Source organism: Talpa europaea (genome assembly GCF_964194135.1).
Source record: "Talpa europaea genome assembly, chromosome: 11".
In the NCBI taxonomy this organism is placed as follows: domain Eukaryota; kingdom Metazoa; phylum Chordata; class Mammalia; order Eulipotyphla; family Talpidae; genus Talpa; species Talpa europaea.
In genome coordinates, this window is record NC_140078.1 from 93491760 (window position 1) to 93514802 (window position 23043).

At 41.5% G+C, this 23043-nt stretch overlaps 1 protein-coding gene across 1 annotated transcript in view; it reads left to right on the plus strand.

The window, feature by feature from the left end:
- The window catches only part of COL6A5 (collagen type VI alpha 5 chain), a gene marked incomplete at both ends in the record, with an annotated part of 100382 nt that extends 78218 nt beyond the window's left edge, over positions 1-22164 (plus strand). The window contains one exon of the mRNA XM_084247816.1: positions 21797-22164. Coding sequence (XP_084103942.1) covers positions 21797-22164 — 368 coding nt within the window. The remainder of the gene's footprint in view (positions 1-21796) is intronic.
- Positions 22165-23043: the final 879 nt, after the last annotated feature.

A 23043-nucleotide genomic window follows, 5' to 3' on the forward strand; every position in this document is an offset into this window, starting at 1 on the left:
ATCTGCTAGCTCCAAAGTTGGGGGTAGGGCCTCCCCTGGTGGCGCAGTGGTTGAGCACTGGGCTGCAAAGCTGCCGGCAGCCTCTGCAGCACCGGTTTGATCCCCAGCCGCCATCGAGGGTCCCGCATGGCATGACAGACCTCTCCTGCTGCGCCCGCTGCTCCCCTCAGCAGTATATTTTGTCAATCTGCCTGTTCTGTTCCCCTGCTCTGGAGTTTTCTCACCCTCCTACACTTCTGACTGTACCCAGTGCTTGTATAAATAAATAAATAAATAAATCTTAAAAAAAAAAAAAAACCAACAAAGTTGGGGGTAGGGGAAAGATGCCTAACAGCAGATATGATAAACTTTGGTATAATTCTATAATAAAATACTGTATATGTATATAGTATGTGTGTAAAATACTTCACGTGAATGTAGCATGCATGTGTACTTCAAAAAGCTTAAAGCTATAACTAAATATACATGCCTACTACATTCATGTGAAGTGTTTTACACACATACTGTACACATATATAGTATTTTATTATCATTGTAGATGTTGCTAGTATACTGCAAGAGAACAAAATCAGCAAAATGATTGGAAATGAGAGATGAGGAAGTATGAAAAATATAGACAGAAAAGGATGAGAAGATAATCTATAGAGAAAAAGAAATTAAATATAAATGTAAGGGGATATCCAGTCTAGATATACTAGGTCCTCTTTAGCCTCAAGATGAAATAAGCTCGGGCCTCCCCAGTGGCACAGTGGTTGAGCGCTGGGTTGCGAAGCTGCCCACAGCCTCTGCAGCACCAGTTCAATCCCTGGCTGCTCCCCGGCCACCAGAGGAGGGTCCCACATGGCGCGCAGACCTCTCCTGCCGCCCGCTGCTCCCCTCAGCAGTGTACTTCGGCTCTGGCTCTGGTGAATTCTCTCACCCTCCTGCACTTCTGACTGTACCCAGTGCTTGTATAAATAAATAAATAAATCTTTTTTTTTTTTTTAGGCATGTTTATTTATTTGTTTGTTTGTTTGTTTTTGTTTACACATGCACTGGGTACAGCCAGAAGCGCTGGAGGGTGAGAGAATTCACCAGAGCCAGAGCGGGGAGCAGAGCAGGCAGAAGGACCAAAGTACACTGCTGAGGGGAGCAGCGGGCGGCAGGAGAGGCCTGCGTGCCATGTGGGACCCTCCTCCGGTGGCCGGGGAGCAGCCGGGGATCGAACCAGTGCCGCAGAGGCCGCGGGCAGGTTCGCAACCCAGAGCTCAAGCGCTGCGCCACCGGGGAGGCCCTAAATAAATCTTTTAAAAAAAAAAATAAGCTCATACTGCCTCATTCCTCCACTGGTCACAACTGAAAACTGGACAAAACACAAAAAGCAGCTTCCCAAGAACTCTGAAAAGTAAACACAGGCAGACATATTATGAAGGGGCATGTGTTTGTGCCACTTTGCTGACGGTGGTCGCCAGCCCTGGAGCTGCGTGGTGGCCGGGGAGTAGGTGGCTAACCACTACAGAAGGTCCATACTTCTAGCCTGAAGAACTAGAAAGGGTGGGGGGGTCCCTACGTGTTAGAAATGGTGTAAGGAATCCCCTTTTTTCCACATGGTTTTGCTGTAAAAGTGAGCACCAGTGTAGAGCAGAGCGGAAGGCTGAACCACTCAAAGAGAAACTCGGTCTTTCTGGACAGAGGAAGAGAGCCTGTGTTGGCCAGTATATGGGGATAACCTTGGAGGGAAGAGAACTGGAGAAAGAATCCCTAAATCTAATTATGGCATCATGTATCTATCCAAAACAGAGTAGATAGCTAAGACTTCAGATGTAAAACAGATGGAAGTACTACCCACAGAAGGTGAGATCACACTTGCATTCTGAACCTGCCAGGTTCATAGCCTGAGGGAAGAAATCAAATAATGTACAAAAATGAACAGTGATGTCAGAAAATAAATTTAAAATAAATTTAAAAAAGCAAAAGCCTATTGAGAATTATAATAGGATTTAGTCTATATAGGCTATACAATATGATACTCAAAATGTTGAAAATAGAATCCAAAATTACACAACATACTATTATGACTAACTACATGAGGTAAAGGTAAGCGGCTTGAAGTGAACAAAAAGATATTCTCAACAGAGAAATTAAGATTACAAAAAAGAAATAAAAGAAATTTTACAAGTTAAAAATGCATCACCTGAAATATCAGAAACTCGCTGGACAGCCTCATTTATCAGCGAAGATGGCTGTAAGAACAGTAACCTTGAAGATAGATTAATTTTAGAATCTGAAGCTAGAAAAGAGATTTTTAAAAAATGAACAGAGACCTATGGAATGATATAAATAAAATCTAAACTTTGTTTCATTGGAATTCTAGAAAGAAAGAAGCAAGAAATTCATGCAGGGATATAGTTTGAGGAAATAATATCCAAAAACTTCCCAAATTGTTAAGACATTTCACAGATTTTAAATGCTCAAAGACAACCCCACCCATATACAACATAAGCTGCTAAAAGGAAAGAAAAAAGGAAGACAAACAAAAATCTTGAAGCAACCAGAGAAAAATGACATGTTACAAAAGAAGGGAACAGCTAATAAATGACTGAGTTTTCTCATCAGAAACCGTGGAGGCCAGAAGATGCTAGAGCATTTTTCCTTAGAGGCTGGGAGGAAAGAATGGTGAGCTCATAATTTCACATCCAGTGAAAAGAGCCCTGTGAAAAATAAAGGCAAAATAAAGACATTCTCATAAAAAGGGAAACTAGGAGAATTTGTTGCTAACCTAGTGTGAAGGAGAACTCTGGTGAGGCACCCAGGAAATCGGACTGAAGCCAAATGGCAAGTGACTGGCAGGGGAGAACGCACAGGGCAGGTGGAACTGAGGAGAGGACCCAATTACAAAGTCAGATAATTCACTGGACTGGAAGGAAGTTGGCTGAGTAAGAGAAGTGGCATCTACCAGATGCAGCTCACCTATGTTCAGAGATACATATGTATAAAATAATTTCATAGACGTGATGGATTCTTTCCAAAACACTGTGTGGGAGCAGGCGTTGATCAGCTGTGTTAGGCGTCTCAAGGTGATTTGCTGCTGGAAACGATAAGATTGATTGAATCAAAAAGTGATCACAAACATTAGCAATGCCATTTTTGTTTCTTTTTATTCTTAATTTTTTCCTCCAAAAGTTTTCTGCTTAATTATGTGTCATTCATATATATATATATATATATATATATACACACATACACATATATATTCATATATATATGAATATATATATGTAAAATAGCATAATCTGAAAGTAGATCATTTTTCTCAGAGTTCTCGCCAACAGCTGGGTTGGGTGACATTCAGTCAGCCCTGCTCCTTGAAGTCAGTCTGGATCGCTTCAGAAAATGTCAGATTGGCTTTTTTCTTGAAATCACGGAAGGTTAGAGTTTGAAAACTGGAATGACTTTAGAAATCACAGAATCACACTGCATCCTTTTACAGATATGGAAGTGGGTACAGCAGCCATCTGATGTGTCTTATCAAGGAACAGTCTCAGCACCCGCCCCAGAGCTGTTTTGTCACAGTGATTCAGACTCTTGAACACAAGTGCCTCTTAACGTTAGCCTGTGGAAATGAAATAATAAAACCTCTCTGAGTTGTTGAAAGATTGGAAATAATACACACGAAGCTCAAAACGCACATCGTGCCTGGCATAGGATCAACCAGTGTGGTCCCCATGTGAATTACCCAGCTCTGGTCATACATTTGACAATAAAAAATGAAAATCCAGTGTGTAGAATGATCAGCCTTCATATAACTTGCTCATCTTTTGTTTGCCCAAAGAGAGTGGGCTTCTCTTTACACCTGCCCCTTTTTCTGATGTGTTCATTTTCTCTATCTTCTTAATGTATGGATTTCCTGTTTGCTCATTATAATGTATATTTGCAAAACTTTACTATGGATTTTTTAAGTGTGTCTTCTTTTTTCCATTATGCCAACCCAGGACTTGTTTCTTAGTCTTACTTTTCCAGTGTTAATGCAATGTTTCTCAAAGGATGTTCCCTGCAACAGGGAGTACCAGCATCAGTGAGAAACCCATTAGAAATACAGATTCCTGGCTCCCCACCCCCACCCCCCAGATCTACTGGATTAGAAGCTTTGGGCTGGGGATCTTCTGATGAAGACTAGAACTACTGACCTAATGTGACAGATCTTGAGCCTAAATTGGTCTTCTCTAGTGGGGGTCCTTTCACTGGATACTGGCAGGTATTTGGGGGAAAAATCATTTTCCTAGAAATCACTGATAAGTAAGCATCCTTGTGGCAGGCCTTGTCAGACACATGGGCTAAACAATAGCTCCCTGATGAAGTGGAACCTTGCATCAAAGGATCATGCTTTGTAACAACCACTTTGGTGAACAGTAGTTGGATTTGATTGCTATTTCTGCAGTTCCTGGTCAGGTGATCTTGGGCACTCCACTCCATTTGCTCGCCTATAAAATAGGGATAATAATGGAGTCTCTGGCACAGGCTGATGTGAGCAGGAAGTAAAGGTTGAATGCATCAAATGGCACTTTGTACAGAGTTAAGCTTCATTGTACTGCCACTGCAAGGATGACATGATATAAGGGCGGTGGCCCTGGAGGCCATGAGGAGGCCCAGATGCTAGTCTCAGTTCTGTCACTAACTTTGTCATCTCAGAGTCCTAGTCCTCAACTTTCTTATTTGCCTGATGGGGAACTGAGGCAAGGATGTGTCTTCCTCCTGAGGTACACATGTAAGGGGATACAGAGACTTTCCAGTGCTTGGATCTCTAAGAACTAGTCTTAAAGGACTCTACCTTCCTGAGAATGTTCATGTCAGAGGAATTCCCACACCCCCTTGTACGAACTCCCCTCCCCCAACACTTCACACACACAAAATGGCATCTTCTCAGCCATTCTGAATCTGATTATGATGCTTGGCCCTGACATTAGACCCTCCTACAGAGGGGTGGGAGTCATTTCAAATATTCGATCTGTGGATTTCCTTTAATTGGAGCATAGCAGACCTGGATGGGGCTCTGGGTCTTTCCCATCCTCTACATATTTCTGTTGCTAGAAATGGTATATTTGAACTCATGTTTGGATATATTCATAACTCATAGATTATAGAGTGAGGATGATAAGAGTGATGATAAATGTCTTTTAGTAACCTGGCCTGTTCCGTTTGCCAACTGTTATCATGGGATGCACCTCTTCTGAGTAAGAGTAAAGCAGGGAGCATACTGGAGAAATACTTTGATGGAAAGCTAGCATTGTTTCACTGGCCAAAAGACTTATTGCAAGCACCTTAGTCTTTTACCTATCTTGGAGTAGAATCACAGTAAGACATCACATATCTCCTCAGTAACATACTTTAATTGGAATTTCAAATCTGACTCTTTTTAAGGCAGAGGTATTGATTGGTTTTACAGTGATACACCATAGGGACATGTCCCATGAAATAAGTGAGCTAAGTTGCAGCTGTAAAACGCTGAAGAAAAAGTTCATGAACAGATTATAATTTATTTTATCAAAAAATGTTATAGCTTGATTTACCAAGATTAACTGTTTTCCAGCCACATGTTAGTTTCTCAAGTTAAATATGCCTCTGAGTGAGCAAGTAACTGGCATCATTAATAGCCATTGGATAAGTTTGGCAAAATATTTTGGGGTATTTCCTAAAAATAAGAAAATGTCATCTTATATTCTTTCATAAAATCTTTTGGAAGATTATGGGTGGTGTTTGGTATATAAGTCAGAAAAGATTCAAAGAATTATTTGACATTGCTATTATCAGACTTCTTCAAAACCCGTCTGTCTAAACAATATTTAACAATGTCATTTAAAAATAAATAGTAATAGAACTGATAGCAAACCTTGCCTCATTCTAGCACTAAGCAATAATAAGTAAAAATAAGGGGAAAAGGACTCTTTAAGAAATGTATTCCAGGGTCTCCCCTGGTGGCGCAGCGGTTGAGCACTGGGTTGCGAAGCCTGCAGCCTCTGCAGTGCTGGTTCGATCCCCAGCTGCTCCCTGGCCACCGGAGGAGGGTCCCACATGGCATGCAGACCTCTCCTGCCGCCCGCTGCTCCCCTCAGCAGTGTACTTCAGTCCTTCTGCCTGCTCTGCTCTCCGCTCTGGCTCTGGTGAATTCTGTCACCTTCCCGCGCTTCTGACTGTACCCGGTGCTTGTATAAATAAATAAATAATAATAAAAAAATAAAATAAATCTTTAAAAAAAAATGTATTCCAATAAAATGTTTACTTTTTGTTTCCATAGAATTACCAAAATTTAAAAATTATTTTTCTTTGTTAACTTCTAATGGTAATCCATCTAGAAAAACATTTCAACACACAGAAGTTTATAGACATAGGAAATAAAAAACATACATTTAGATATATGTTTCTTTAGAGAATTATGGTTAGGTGAACAATAAAAGATTTCAGTGCATATACATGACTTAATAGGCTGAAATTCTATCAAGCAAGTGGACTGGAAAGACAGATTCAAGGAGAGAAATGAATTCTGCAAAGTCTCTAACTTTTAATTTTGAGCATGTTTACATAATATTTTAAAGGGAAAATGGCAATATCAAATCACTATGCTATCTAGAGTCCATTGGGCAAATTAAAAGAGATGTGTGGGAGTTTTATTTTTCAACGTCGGTTTTTACTCAGTGTCACCAGTTACATCCTTTTCAAGTGTCTGAGGACATGTAGGCAGGGGCATCTTTATGATCCTGTTTAGAGCTGTGGACCCTGAGTGAGGACTTGTGAGTATGCAATTTACTGAAATGGCCTTATTCACGGGAGAAACAGTCAGGGAATGGAGGAAGCAAGAGAGGGAAGGAGTGAAGACAAGTAGGAGCAACATCTCCAGCAGAGTGCCACCTAGGGCAGCTTCAGCCTGCTCCTTCCAGGCACTTGGGCCTGTGAGTCCTGCTGTGGAATCGTCCTGACCTGACAAGCAAGGAGTCTTAGGCCCTGGTAGAATCTTGATTGGTCAAGGCTGCCTGGCGTGGCTGTAGACTCCCTGTGCTCCTGCTGTGTATGGTTCCAGTCCTCCAGGGGCTGGGCAGCAGCCCCCTGAACGGTAGTAGGTGCTGATGCTCCTGGAAGCAGAAGTTCACGTGAGGGTTAGACGCAGAGCATAGGAATGTTGTCTAAAAATGAATGCTTAACAAAAGGGAGGTTCTGGGCAGAGTCCTGACGTTGTCTCTACTCCAATAATATCAGCCACTAAACATGCTAGGTGTGGAATTTCAGATCTCTCCCAGGAAGAAGTCTGTTAATAGGTCTACTTACGTTTTGATCATTTATATCTATCATCACATCACCCTGAGCTGGACTTGGACTGTTGAAAGTGACCAAAAAAATGTGTATTTATGTCATATGTGGCATATAATGGAGTAGACTCTAGAGGGAATACCTTAAACAAATCAATGACATTAAGAGCAATGTGTATTATTTTGTTTTGCAGATGGTGAGGACATGAGATTACCATAGCAGCCAAGAAGATAGCTCCCAGGATTTGCGGGGTTGCATATAGTTCTAACCAGAGAGCGTACACCTTCTGCTGGAGGGCAAGCAGCCAAGTGGCAAGTTGCAGGGACTTTTTGTGGAGCTAATAGCTTGCTAAGTTTACTATCAGTTTCAAATCTGAGGGCAAGGCTTTTCTGAGTGAAACATTCTCAGAATGTAGGAATGATTTCATTACTCCTGAGAATTGGGGCAACTGACCTTGAATTATTAACTGAGTCTTCTTTGACAGCTCTGCATAGTTCCACCATCAATTCTGATGATGCATCTGCCTAAATAAAAATTTTGTCACCATTTTCATCACATGAGTAAAGGGCAGTTAGAATTAGAATTTCCTTGGCATGTCTTCTGTCTATTCATAGATCGAGAAATGCATGCTCCTGTCATCACTTCTGGTAGGACCCTGGTGTTGCACCCAGCCTTGAGTACCCATTTGATTGTTCTTGTCACCATCATCCTGCTCTTTACCAGGACATTTACCAAAGAATGGAATTGGTGAGAAAGGAAAAAATGACAAGTCTCATTTTTATGAGGTGCTGTTTTATGCTGTGATTATGTTACATTTTAGTATGCTTTGCTTTGTCTTTTGCTTGATTTTTGCTGGGAAGAAAATATGGAAAAGCTTGAAGACTCTGTATGACCATAATTCATCTTGTGAATTATAGCACTGAAGAGACAAGTTTTAAAATAAAATCAAGTCTGACCTGGAAGCTCGTACTGTTCTTTTTTTTTTTTTTTTAAGTGTAGTCTAATTCACACCCATTAGAACTCTAGTAGAGAACAAAACATTTGGAAAACATAAATAAAATGTAAAATAAGCCAATAGTGAATTCATCCTAAATCATTCGACTTGGTTAAGGCATTAATTACCAAGTCGATGAACATATTCTATATGTTAATGGGGTTTTATTACAGGCAATTTTGTATTTTTTCCACTTAATTTTCCTAGCATTACTCTTATTATTTGAATAATGATGAAATAACCCAAACAAGTCTAGCCTGTCAACTTTAGCCACTTGCTTTGGGAAATTCTAAAGTAAACTGCTCTTTTAATCGTTTTTGTTTTTTCCCTAAGAATCATGTGTCTATGTGTGTGTGCATTTGTGCATGTGTGCAGTGCAAATATGTACATGATGAATACATAAGATCCTTAAGTCTGAAATTAGAATGGGTTGATCAAAAAGACAAGCCATAGGAACTCACTCTTTGCTGATGGGAGTACAAATCATTCCACCTTAAAATAGTATTTTATCCATATCTCATTAAGTTAATGCATATATCCTAAAACACAGAAATTCCACTACTAGATCTCTATGCCTATAGAAGCTCTCACACATGTACACAGGGACCAAATGCAAACGTTGTATGTTTTGGTGAGGACTTGAAATCAGCCAAAATGTCCAAAATGTCCTAAATGTGGTGTATTCATACAATACAACCATTAAATTGGTAAATGAGAACTATATCTATAAACATGAGCAAATCTCAAAGATTATATTGAACAAAACAGAGTTGTAGGATACATTAAGACATCGTTTTACAACATGTACTATGTACAATATTTTAAAACCTGATATACAATGCCATGTGTTGCTTAGGGATACCTCCAGGTACAGTAAAAGCATATGTGAGAATGATGAGCACCAAATTCAAGACAGGTTATATTTCAATAAGGAGGGGCAAAGCAGGGTCCAGTTGTCATTATAATGTTTTATTTCTCACCTTGATGATGGAAAAATGGGCATTCCATTTATTAGTCATGAAAATAAATGCAAAATTTGTTTTTTTTTTAAGTAAATTATTATGCTACCTTAAGAACTGTGTTAAGATTTGTCAGGAATTAAGTATATAAATTATCCTTGCCCTTGAAAAATTTGCATTAAGTCAAGGTCACTAGAGTTGGGTACCATTCTAGAACGATGGTTGCCTTTGAACACCAAGCGCCAAGGAAACTTGTCCCCTTCTCTTATATGCCACATAATTTTGATCAGTGTATAAAGTTGGCTTATTTTTACCACTGAGTATACATTCATTTTTAATGTGGATTTATGTCTGAATGGCTACTCGAGGTTGTATGGAGCACAACAGAATTTTATGCATATGAGTGGTAAAAGGAGTGATATGAAGTGACAGTTTTCCCTGGAGGAATGATTAGATTGTCAATATAGCAAGGTTTTAAATAAATTTATTGTCTATTTCAGACAGTCGAGCCAAATATGTAATTCTTGGACGTGTGCTGTGGGCACAAAATAGTTGAGAATCAACAGCAGAGGGTAATTGCAAGATGATAAAAATAGCATGAAGGCAGAGGGAGGCTGCTAGTAGGGCCAGTCACTGCTTTGGAAATCAAAAGAAAGAACTACTGACTTGGGTTCAGATCACTAGAGAAGACTTCAAAAAAGAAATGAAATGTACTCCAGGTCTCTCTCTCTCTCTCTCTCTCTCTCTCTCTCTCTCTCTCTCTCTCTCTCTCTTTACTGACCCTTAATGCTCTCCTTCCAGGTTCATGAAGAAAACAGTACAAACTCCTTCCACACCTTGAAAGACTACAAATGCTGACCTTTCTCATCTTTCCAACCTCATCTGTTCCCATTGCAAGGAATCTGCTCTCCTCCCTTCTATCATCCTTCTGGGTTGGCTCTCATTGCTTGGGAACACCCTCTGTGAGCTCCCCAAAACTGGTGAGGTAAGCCCATGCCACTGTTGTACTTCACTGTTTTCTCTTAGTCCCCGGGATCTCCCTCTGGGTCCTCCTGAGGAGGGTTATAAGAGCCTGGCCCACATACTTGAAGTGAGCACCTCTGTTTGTTGTCCCCACCAGCCCCCGAATGGTACCTGGCCCTTGAAAGGCACCCAATGAAGATTTGATGAATGGGTAAACAGACTCATCTGCAAAGATAAATATGGTTTCATTTGATGGGGGTACAGGGGCAAGGAGCAATTGGCATGAACGATGAAAGGAAACAAAAGCTAGTAAGAACTGTGTGCATTTGTGCACTCAGGCGAGTAAGAAATTGGCAATGTGTAAGCAGAGGCCATTGTGACTGGGTTGGAGATGGTGGAAGCTGAGGCCAAAAGGCAAGTGTGGTGACTTGCTAAGCTACTGAAACACATTTTTAGAAGCTTTGAAAAAAAAGCAGGGGCCTCCCTGGTGGCATAGGGGTTAAGTCTCAGCACTATCATGCTGTCACCACTGCAACCTGAGTTCAATCCCTGGGAAGGGAGCTGATCCACATGGCACAGCAGACCTCTCCTGCTTTACCCACTGCTCCCTTCAGCAGTGTATTTCAGTAGATCTGCCTGTTCTGCTCCCCATTCTGTCTCTGGTGAATCCTCTTACCCCCGACGCCATGCCTCTGGCCTTCACCCCAGTTCTTCTATGCATAAATAAATAAATAAATCTTTAAAAAGCAGCAAACTTAAAATCTTAAACCTTTCCACAATAGTCAATCAATTTGAATATGTTATGATCTTTAAGCAAAATTGCATGCCCTCAAAAAAGAACCTGCAGCACATACATTTTTCCTGGGTGGAAATGACCTATGACTGAGTCACTGCAGCCTTACATGACATGACAGTGCCGTGTAGCACAGCTGGTCAGAATTACAGATGACTAAGAATCCTGTGATATCTCTGGCCAACTTCATCTCACATTTGAAAGCTGATTGTAAATCTTTTATCTGAGTGTGAGCAATGGGGTTGAGAATTTGTGCAACCCCTATTGGGCTCCCTAAGTTAGAACCTCCACCTCTAATGTATAACCCTGTAATTTTCCTTTGAATTTCTTCTCTAGTTCATCATTGACAATCCCAGCACCTCTCGCCTTGTGGAATGCTGGGGGTTAATGGGTGCTAAAGTAGTATTTTCCTTTGTGCAGGAAGGGATAAGCAAAAGATAGGGATAAGTTCTATCTTGCTCAGCTTGGCTAACAGCCTGGTGGCCTCCCTCTCTTCTACTATCCAGCTTCTACTTCCCAAACTAAATTGGGATTCTGTGTTGAAAGCAAGATCTGTAGCAGAAGTTTGTCCTCTATCCACATGCTGCTGATAAGGAAGCTCTTGCCTCCTGTGACGAGCACAAGAGCCATCTGGCTCATAAGACAAGTGTTTGCATGCTCATAAAAATGAGTATATAGGACTACAGGATATTATGAGAATAGGCTAATAAACTGCATAAATCATCTTTTATTCTCAATTCTGCCGCTTCTGCAAAGTGCAGTTTTTCCTTGCATGGCATAAAATGATCTACAGGTGTCCTGTATTTCATGGCTTTGGAAATCTGCAATCTTAGCTACTCAAAATGTAGCTGATGGTCATGAGCCAGAAGGATCAGCATCATCTGGGATCTTGTTAAAAATGCAACACCTCTTGGCTCCACCCCAAGTCAATCAGAGCAGAATCTACATTTTAATAGCATCTCCAGGTGTTTCTTATGTACAACCACACTTGAGAAGTGCTGGCTTAGAATTCACTTGCTGGACGTTCTGCAAGTGAGTAGCTACATTTTGTAGACTTTTGGCTCAAGCTTGGCATAGTATACTGAGCATCTACCATGCAGCATGATGATGCCAAGCTGGAGAATATGAAACTAAATAAAAGGTGACATATACCTTAAGTTCATGGTCTAGCTGGGAATTCCGACCCAGAAAGAGATCACTTCTATTTAATATGGTAGTGCTAAGGTGAAGATATGCAGAGAAAACCGTGGAAAGATAGACCACTCCTTCCCCTAGACAGGGGGCCAGAGAAGGTTTCTTCAAGAAGTCTTTGATATGAATGAAAATGATGGACTATAATTGAACCAGACAAAAATCAGGTAAGTGATCCAGCAAAAAGGAATTATCTCTCCTGGCTCTTTGTCCTTAAAATGGGTTTTTGTTTAAATCTTAACCCCCATTGTGTTGTGGGCAGGGAGAATTGACTAAGTGGATTTGGTGTTGCTAAACTGTGTCTAGAAGTGATGGGAGATGAGGAGAGAAAAATGAGTGCAGTCAGCCATAGAGGACCTTGTTTACCATGTTGAAAGCTTAGTTTCTGTTCTGCAGACACCAGAGAAGGAATGTGATTAGACTTTTATTATGGGTGGTACTGGATGCTGAACAGAGGGAATTGGAGGGAAGAAGAACTTGTCTCAGGCTAATCAGTGAGTCATCCAGCCAAGATTAGCCAGTGGTGCTCAGGTTGGAGATGAGTGGAAAAGGGAAATATCTAAAAGGTAAAAAGGAATAGGGTGTGATAATGGATTGGTTTAGACAGAGAATATGGGAGCACACTGGATATCTGGACCAGTGATTCTCAAACTTGAGTGTGCATAAGAATCCTCTGGAAACCCCACTCCTAGAGTTTCTAATTCAGCAGGTCTGGGGTAAGACTCAGAATGTGCATTTCCAATAATGCATACCTGATGCTGCCGTTCTAATGTGGCCCAGTGGTTTTCACTTTTGATGACTTGTTGGAATCCCATGGAGAGGTTTTCAAACTACTACTGTCTGAACTTAACCCCCAGAGAGTCTGATTGAATTGTAGCCTGGACACTTGGCATTTTTAAAGCTCTAGGTAATTTAATTGTGCAGATGAATACCTTACCCTATGAATCTTTTTTATCTGTCTGTTGATTTGTGCTGCACCTCCCCCTGCAGTGACCTTTAGGGCTAACCGTCCCTAGGTCTGGCTGGGCAACCAGCGGGCGGCGGGAGAACAGCCTGAAGCAGAGGAAGTTCAGCGGAAGTTCCCTGAAAAGGCAGAAGCTTATCAAAAGATAACGACCACCAAGAACCACTACAAGAATGCCTAAAATCTTATCCAGTCTTTCTAGAACTATAAACTTTAATCCCTTATCTGTCTTTCTAAACTTCCTTCTTTCTTCTATAATGGTCATTGTTTGTTATGTAGATCACCTCCCTGATGGTGATAGACTGAGCCCATGAGCAAGCTGATTTCATTGATATTCATTCCTGTGCTTTTGGAAAACATATATATACTGGTCTCAAACTTAAAGAAAATTACACTCAGATTTTCACTCTTGAAGTGTGTCTGTTTGTCATTTCTTTCGCCGATGCCCTGACCACCCTGCACGCTTCTCTCAACCCTGAGGTGGCCTCATCGTCTACTGCTGTGCTGGTCCGCGGCAGATTTGTATCCTTTAGGATCCTTTATAATAGATCAGTGATCTAGTAAGTAAATGGGTTTATAAGTTATGTGTGCTGCTCTAGCAGATTAATCAAGCATGAACAGGTTGTCCTGGGACCTTTGATTTATAGCCTGTCAGAAGCACAGATAATAGTCTGGACACCTGAAGCCTGAAGAGGGGCTCTTGGGAACCACCAAAATGTAGCTGATTGGTCAGAAGCACTGGCTTCCATGGGGCTCGCCAGACAGCATCTGAAGCGGAAGGTGGTCTTGGGATACTGATGCCTTAGTCTGTGAAATCTGACACTACCTTTGGATAGTGTTAGAATTGGGTTGAATTCTTGGACACCCTATTGGAGTTGGAGAATTGCTTGTTGATGTGGGGAACACAATCCTATTGGAAATTGGTCTATAGAACATTACCAACAACACAGTCCCAGGTGGATTTATTCTGCCCTCATGCTTGCTTGAAAGTTTGTACAGGGTTGAATACTGTCCCCCCAAAACTTCATGTCCACCTGGAACTTCAGAATATGATCTTGTTTGGAAATAAGTTCAGATGTAATTAGTTAATATTAAATCATACTGCTTAGCATGGGCCCTTAATTCAGTGACTGGTGTCTTTATAAGAAGCTCATGTGTAGCTGTGGTAACACTTAGAGGCCTTATGAAGACAGAGCAGAGACTAGAGATGTGTCTACAAATCTGGGGACACCCGGGGTTACTGACCATCAGAGAAGCCAAGAGAGAAACATGAGACTTTCTCAGAGCCTCTGAAAGCAATCAGCCCTTCCTACACCTTGACTATGGACTCTGGACTCCATAACTGTGAAAGAATAAATTCCTCTTGTTTTAAGTTACAAGTTTATGATACTTTGTTAGGAAAGTAATACATGATCTGTGTGGATATAAAGTTCTGTGTGGAGCATAGAATTGAACATAATCTGCTCCCAATTGCAGCAGCCTTGCTCCATGGTATTGTGCTTTCCAGAGTTGGCTTGAGAAGTCTCGTGCCATTTTAATTCCTATTTCTTTGTACATGAAGTCCCTTCTCCACCACATCAGGATATTTATCTTTGGTGTCCTAAAATTCATGTAGACCTTTCTTATTTTTTTTAAATTGAGGTAGGCACACACAGAGTCTTTTTAATCTAACAGATCAAATCTTTTAGTTTTGAGAATTGCTTTTATGTTACTTCATTGAAAATTTCCTTTCCTCTATTTGTTAAAAGTAAAAAACTCCCCAATTGATCTCCTCAAATTTCTCATCCTCTCTTTCCTTTTCTCTTCTTCTCCTTTCTGATATTTTGTTTGAGATTCCCTTGGTCCTGTCTATAGCTCTATTATCTCCAAGTTGGTTTTTCTGCTTGGATCTTCCTCATATTGGAAACTTTACTCCATTGTGCAGTGATTCTTGGTTCTTCGTATCTAAGAGTGTGGCAGCAAAGAGTTGATTGGAAACGCTCTGAGGATGAGAACCTTGTCACCCAACACGAGGAAGAGAACTAAGGTCACAACCACTTTGGATGAAAGATTTTAAATACCTTTCTATGGCCTCATGGTTCACCCACATCCTTTGCTCTTCCTGCTGCTCTAAATCCTGAACTTTTACAAGGTTCTGAGGGAAGAATGAGACTGTTTCTTGTAACTCTCTCTCTCTGGCACCCAAAGTTTGTAATTTTCTTCATTCAGATAAGAAAGTCACCATAGTCTTTAGAAATTTCTCTTCAAGAGTTTTGTGTTCTCATTGCTGGTTACATGTTCTCTAACCCTGTTGTCCTTATGCATTAACATTCTTTTTTTCCCTCTCATTTATTTTTTTATTTTTATCTTTTTTTAGAGATTTATTTATTTTTATACAAGAACCGGGGTACAGCCCAGATGCATGGGAGGGTAAGAGGATTCACCAGCGACAGAGTGGGGAACAGAACAGGCAGACTGACAAAATACACTGCTGAAGGGAGCAGCATGCGAGACAGGAGAGGTTTGCTGCGCCATGTGGGATTCTCGCCAGCTGGCTGGCTGGGATCAAACCCGCACTGCAGAGGTTGTGGGCAGCCTCTGCAGTGCTGTGCTCAACCACCTGCGCCACCAGGGAGGCCCTCCTCTGTCATTTAAAGCAGTTCCAGGGGCCTCCCCTTGTGGTGCCGGTTTGTTCCCCAGCTGCCAGGGAGGGTCCCACACACACACACACAAAAAAAGCAGTTTCAAGAAGAGGAACTAAATGGGGTCTATGTACCATGTTGAACCAGAAGTTTCTATGAGTAGCACACAGTAAATAATTCTATAACACTGTTTAGTGGGAAACTTCCAGTGAGAACAAAACGTTGGTATTGGAATAGAAGCAATAAAGGTAGACCCAGTTCTATATTTACTAAACATTTTTGTTTCTGAGACTCAGTTTCCTTCCTTAAAAGAAGCAGCCATCAGTGAGTAGGCAACACTAATGTACAGTGTTTGTGCTTTTAGCTTGGGCATTGAGTTGGCATTAACTAGGTCACAAGTAGGAAGAAAGTGACAGAGAGCTTTGGGCTAACACCTGTCCCCTCCACAGACCCTCAGCATTCTCCCCTATGGTGTGGGATAACAATGGGAAATGACTCAACAGAGTTACTGTTATAGAGATTTTTTTTGATAGTGATAACTCCAAAGAAAAACATCAGTGAAAAACACAAGCTCTCTCTACCTTTGGTGAAAGGGTGACATCTCCACAAGATTAGGGATAATTAGAAATGAGTTTCTAATTAGGGATAATTAGAAATAGTTTCTAAAGACAGTTTATCTTTTTCAAAATCTGTCAGATCCCTCAGGAACAAGAAAAATTTAACTCAGAGCCAGAATTCAGAAAGATAAAACAAATTACTCATGGCTCAAGAAGAGACTTTTCACACAATGTGTTGAATTATTGTATTAGAAATACAAATGTTCTCAAATTCCCACATGCTAGATCCAGACTGACTGATTTCCTCAAATTTTAGGTTCTGCTCAATGAAATATTATTTCACTAATAGCCAAGAGATTCTTATTACTGAAAAGTAGAATATTTGTACTGTGAATGTCAAGAAAGTCACATTTGGAAATATTTCATTATTTCTTGCTGCTAAAGATGAACTTCTATTTTCAAATATTACTTTGCTGGTTATAAAAATAATATGTCCATCATAGAGAATTTCAAAAGTACCGTTCATACCAAAAAATTCTGATGTTACAGAAAAAGCTGGTCTCAATTTGGATGTTCAGTTTTCATCAAAAAAGCCTAATCTATATTTATATTTCTCAAAATTAAAAGTTAAAAAAGTAGATTTGGTATAAATATATGGAGCATAGAATTTTTTAAGGCAGTGAAAATATTCTGTATGAACCCATAATGGTGGATGCATATTATATATTTGTCCATACCTGTGGAATGCACAATAGCAAAAGTGAACCATAATGTCAACGGAGAACTTTGTGTGATTATGAGTCAATGTTGATTCATTGATTACCTAGAAATGGTATTACTAAGTTTAAGTATGCCAAGTCTTAGTGAGGACTCTCCAGGGAAAATCAAGCTGGTGGGATATCTATCTGTATCCCTATGTCAGAGATTTATTTCAGGAAGTTGACTCATGCTATTGGAGAGGCTGGTGAGTCCAAAATCTGCAGGGTAGGTCAATGCCCTGTACTTCCAAGGAAGAGTTGATGCTTCATTGTGAGCTTGAAGGCAGTCTCCTGGCAGAATTTCTTCTTCCTCAAAGGAAGACCTTCAACTAACTGGAGTAGGCCTACCCATAAGCTATAGAATATAATCTGTTTACCCAAAGTCTACTGATTTAAATATTAATCTGATCTAAAAAGCATCTTCAAACATCTATAAATATCTACAAACATCTTGTAGAAAAATGTTTGACCAAATATCTGAATACTGCAGGCTAAAATTGTCACATTAAGTTTTAAGTTCTTGATACACAATGACAAATCAAAGTAATAATTTATATGCTCATCCACGATATATGAGCTCTCATATTACACCCTGACAGGTAGTCATTATTGCCTTTTCCCTATCTTTTCCTCTTTCTAACTTTTCTCAACACAGAAATATTCCATAATTTTAATTTACAAACTTCTGATTCCTATGAAGTTAAACATTCTCTCATATATATTGATCATTGTGCTTCTGTTAATTGTCGACTCATTATTTTTTGCCTGTCTTCTCCATACTAAAAGTAATGAATAAATCACAAAGGAAAAAAAAAGTGCATTACATTCAGTTCTACAAAAGTTAAGAAAATTTGTATAGAGATTAAAAAATAACAGATTAGGAGACCATTTGAACAGTGATCTCATTCGGCATTGATTTATTCATGTCAAATCTCTACTTTCCAATTATGTTTTGGGAGGCAGTGAGCTTCCCTGGAGAGACAGTATCTAAGTCAAGGCATGTATCCAGTGTCAGGGATGCTCCCAATTGGATTCCAAAATAATAATCCCCTAAAATACTTTCACCAAATTGTGATACTAATAATGTCCCTTCCTCCAACACTGGCCTCCTGTACAAAGATCTTTTTTTATAATTCTGGCTATTTAGTTGAAGTATTTAGTGTTTAATATGAAGTATTTAGCGCAAGTATCCATTTGACACAAGAGCTTTCCATCAGTGCTAGCCAGGCACTGTCCTAATCACTTTACAAACTCATACCATCTTTACAGCATCCTTATGCATAGGTACTGTAACAGGGTGGTCCCAGGAAAGGGGGAGGTTCCCTGCCCCACCCAAGGGAGGGTGGAGCTGAGCAGGAAGAGGAGAAGCTGCAGAAGAGACTGAGGAAGGAAGCTGGATGGAGCCAGGAGACCTGGAGGAGGCACATGGAGCCTAGAGACACGTGAAGAAACTGCGCTTGTCTTTTGGTCGTGGACTGGGTGACACAGATGTGGGTGAGACCCGTGGGGAGGTGACCATGGCAGCTTTTATCTTGATGTTGATTTTTCTCTTTTCCTTCCGGGCTTGTCCGGTTGTTTGTGACCCTTTTCTGGGGGTCCCCACTGGAAGATGCTTTAGACTTGTAGCAGGCTTTGGGGCCTTGTTCTGGGCCGATCCCATATGGATGGAGTTTTACCCACGAGGGGACGGGTGACTTTGGGTGCTTCATTTAGAAACTAGATTCTTTGCCTTACCTGTATTGTTTCCTAATTTTATTAAAGTTCCTTCCCATTAAAGTCTCATATGTTTTGTGTTGATGCGGCGGATGGCCGAACCCATTTAGAATAGGCAGGTTTGCGAGGCTTGGGCTGCCCCTCTCCCTGTCCTATAACAGTACTATTATAATCTCCATTTCAAAGATGAGAAAACTAAAGCCTAGCAAGGTTGAATGATTCAACAGTGAGTTATAGAGTGGTGACACAGGCTTGGCATTCACACTTGTGTTATTTCCACTAATATGGCTGGTTATGTGTTATTTATATTTCCACTGATCCTCAGAATGATCTGGGATGCCGTTCAAAAGTAAAAGAGCAAAACTGAACATTGTTCGGATATACTGAGGTGAGCACAAGGAAGCAAAAGGAAAGGGGAGAGACACTTGGCAGGAACTTTAGAGTGGACTGTACTGTACCCCCAAACTTTGAGGACTTTTTTCAAGATACATTGAATTTTGAAGAGTAAGGAACCAACACTGGTTTCCCTTCCTCAAGGAAATGATTCAGAAACAAAAGGAGGAAAATTCTGGTAAAACCAGTTTCCGAGGGACAAAGACTGGAAGTGGGGGGAACTTGAAATGTGAGCAGTACCTGCCTCATGGACCAGCGCTTCCCAAGTCACCATAGATGGCAGATCTTGAAGGGGAAGCTTCTGAGCCTCTAGTCTGACTTGAATTGCAGCTGACTTCCCCTGGTGTGAGCCTGGGAGGGAATCGCTCCAATTCTGGACAGTTAATAAATGAAGAATACAAAAAGTCCCTAATACTGAATAATAAGTGCCCATAGGGAAGCAGATGGAGTGCAATAGAAAAATGAGCAGCATCATGCTTAAGGATGAGATGACTTCATTCAAAAAGTACCTATCAGGCAGCAGCTAGGTCAGTCCTTCACACTGTGCACAAAATCAGACAAGTTTTCAGATGGGAATTTTATAGATGCATGAGGGAGACAGTCATTAGTCATATAACCACGGGGGGGGGGGGGACCTGAAAATACAGCTGTGATAATACAGTGAAGACACATGAGCCACTGAGATACCTGCTGTAGTCCAGACTATTGAGGTGGGTGACCATGGAAGAAGGGACAGGATTAAGACCTGAAGAATAAGTAGGAGTTAGTAGGGGAAGGTGGAAAGGCAAGTTGGAGAGAAAAAGACAGTGTATGAGAAGATGTTCGGGGCTGCCCTATAACAAAGACAGGGAGCTGGGTACCTTCCTCCTCAAGTCAAAAATGAAGAGTAATGCCTGTCCATGCCACCATTATCGAACACTACCCAGGAGATACTAACAAATGAGTGAAACAAAATAGGAACCAAAGAGGTGAAATTATTATTCTCAAATAACATGATTACCTACCTAGAAGCCCTAAGAAAAATGTATTAACATACTACTGCTATTGGGTGTTTAGATGAATGATTGGTAGACAGATGTACAGAAATCTGTGACTTCTTATATAGTAACCATGAGAGCAAATTATTTACAATTATAGTAATGTAGGATACTTAAGCATAAACATAATAAAAAAAGTAGAATAACTGTAACATTCTACCCATCAATATGAAAGAAAGCAAACAAATATAGTCCATATTATCTTAAAAGGCAGGAAATGTAAAGATGTTATTCCACCCAAACTATTTTATGACTTACCATGTTGGGGAGGGTAGGTATGGAAATTGTACCAATTTACACTCTTACCAGCAATTATGAGCAGAGTCATGCCCTCCAAATCTTAACAAAACTGGGTAATAACATTCATTTCTTTAAATCTCTGTAGTTTAATAAGTGGAATTGTATCTCATCTCTTTATCAGAGACTAATTTCATTACTGTTGTGGGTGAACATTTATGTAGATTAGTGTTCTTTCACCACAGGCACCAGAAAACAATTCTGAATTATGGCAGGATGTCAGGAAATGAGACAATAAAGAAGACTAAGGAGAGAGATAAGGACTCTGAGTTTGGGGTCTGCTCTGCATGCTGTGGGGAGTCCTTTGATGGCATTAAGTTAGCAGAGTGATTGATCAGATTGTGATTTAGAAAGATCCCTCTGTCCGAAGAATGAAGGACGAATCGCCTGGAATTGAGTGGGGTGAAATAGACGGGACTTTCAAAGGTCGAAGAGTAGGGAACTTCAATAGCTTTAGGGTCTGAACTCTGAAGGTCTAGATGGGCTAAATTTTAGAGACTTTTAAGAAGTCTGTAAAGCAGAACTATGGTTGAACAAAGCTCCCCGATCCCAGACTGTCACGGTAGACCAGCTCCTGTGTGTGACTTGGGCTAAGAATTGCCCTTCTGAAAAGGTGATGATTTAATGAGGTTCTCTCGAGTGTCAAAAATCCATCAAGCACTTCTGGCACCCACACTTCCACTCGAGTTACAGATGTTCCTATAAAGACCCCAGAAATAATAGCAAAGAAACTGGCTACTTGCCCAAAAATCAAGGGTCGCTAGTCCAAAAATCAAGGGTTGCTTACTGGAAATAATTGGAGTCTCTTTAGGCAACCAACCACCTGTATTTACAAGATCCAAAGACCATTTTCCTCTCATTTTTTTAACCCTAGTCTGGATGAAAGGCAACCTAATTTTGGGGGTGTTGGTCAAAGTTTGGCCCAGTTCTGGACCTGAACTGGAGGTGGAAGTGGGAGGGTGAGCGCCACTTGGATCTTAGGGTGCACACAGCTGCTAGTGTTGGTTCCCAGGCAAGAGAAATTCCCACCAGCTGAAATGAAAACTCTCTGGCTCCCTTTGAGCCCCTGCCTTCGCAAAAAGACCCCAGAACAAAGCTGTCAAATGAAGGCTTTTGTGCCCAGAGTTGCACGCTGTGTGGGTCTGCTGGGTACAGAGAAGGCGAGCACCCTAAGCCCCCAATAAGTCCCTTTTAAGCGCGCGGGTGAGGACCCACAGCCGTGCAACCCGTTTCATATCGGGGTTGCCCTGTAACACCATGGCCCGTGCTTCTGCCCAGGGCAGAGGTTCCACTTAGGAGAGAAGCCAGTGGAGCAGTTGCAGCCCGCGGGATCCCCACCTCCCTATGGTTGCGCCCCCTTCCCGGGGGACGAGCGCTGGGCCCGGGGCCACCGGGGTGGAGAAGGGTCGGGCTGGGGCGGGGAGAAACATTTATATAGCAACAAGGAGGGATGTGGGAGCTGCCACGCTCTGGCGGGACACCGGGAGGCCAGAGGCAGTCTGCGCACCACCACTTCTGGTCCCTTGCTGTTTCCAAAGTCGACCCTCCCTCCTCCGGTCTGCGGTCTGCGCTACACTCCCTCCGGTGTGCTCTGTGCACAGGGCTTGGAAAGTGCAGGTTTGGGGAAGGCGTGGAAGTTTCCCTGAGGTAAGTCCAGGGGCTGCTGTCTGCTGGGACGGAGGGAGCCTGAAGTAGGTTTGCAAGTGGCCAATAGTTACCTGGGAGGGAAGTGCTGGACTGAAGGGCTGTGAGAGGACCTTGGTGAGGAAAGAAGTAATTTCAGAAGCCCAACGCTGCCTCCTGTTTTTCACTTCCTCTAGGCAGAGGCAGCAGCCCTCACCCTGTCAGTCTTTTAGTCCCCCCCTTCTGCATTCCTCTGCTAGAAGCCTCGGGACTCCATTTCCCCCACCCTGCACCCTGTCCCGGAGCCAGCACAGGGCCTGGCGTGTGGCAGGCACTCGGGATTGCACCAGGAAGGAATGAATGAGGCTGACCGAGGTCAGGAAAGTCGCTCCCAAGTCTGTACCAACCCAAACTGTCCTTTTGGTTCTGCATCTCCCACAGATTTATTTGGGGTGGTTTAAGCTGTATTGTCTGAGGGAAAGGGAGAAAGCAGGGGGGTATAGGCACCCTTTTATGAATGCCCAATCTCTTCCTGCCATGAGTGGAACCCCAAATTCCTGGCTCAGCGTCAACTGTATAAATAATTCTGAGGGGGCAAGAGGAAAAGAGTGGGACCAGCAAGTGGTTTCTTTACTTCTCTGTCCTTTGTGATAAAGACTTCTCCTTTCGCATTTTGGAAATCTACTCTGTGGAAATGTTTAAAGGTGATCTTTGCCAGTGGGGGAAAATATGTAAAGAGGGGAGGGGTGGTGATATTCCTTAGGAACTGCCACCTGTTCGAGGGACACTTACTTCTGAGAAGACTTGACATAGGAAGGACTTTAGAAGTCTTCTGGTAAGAATTTCTATAATTACAGAATTAGCGGTTACATTGATTTTTTTTTTTTAAAAGAGGCATCTAT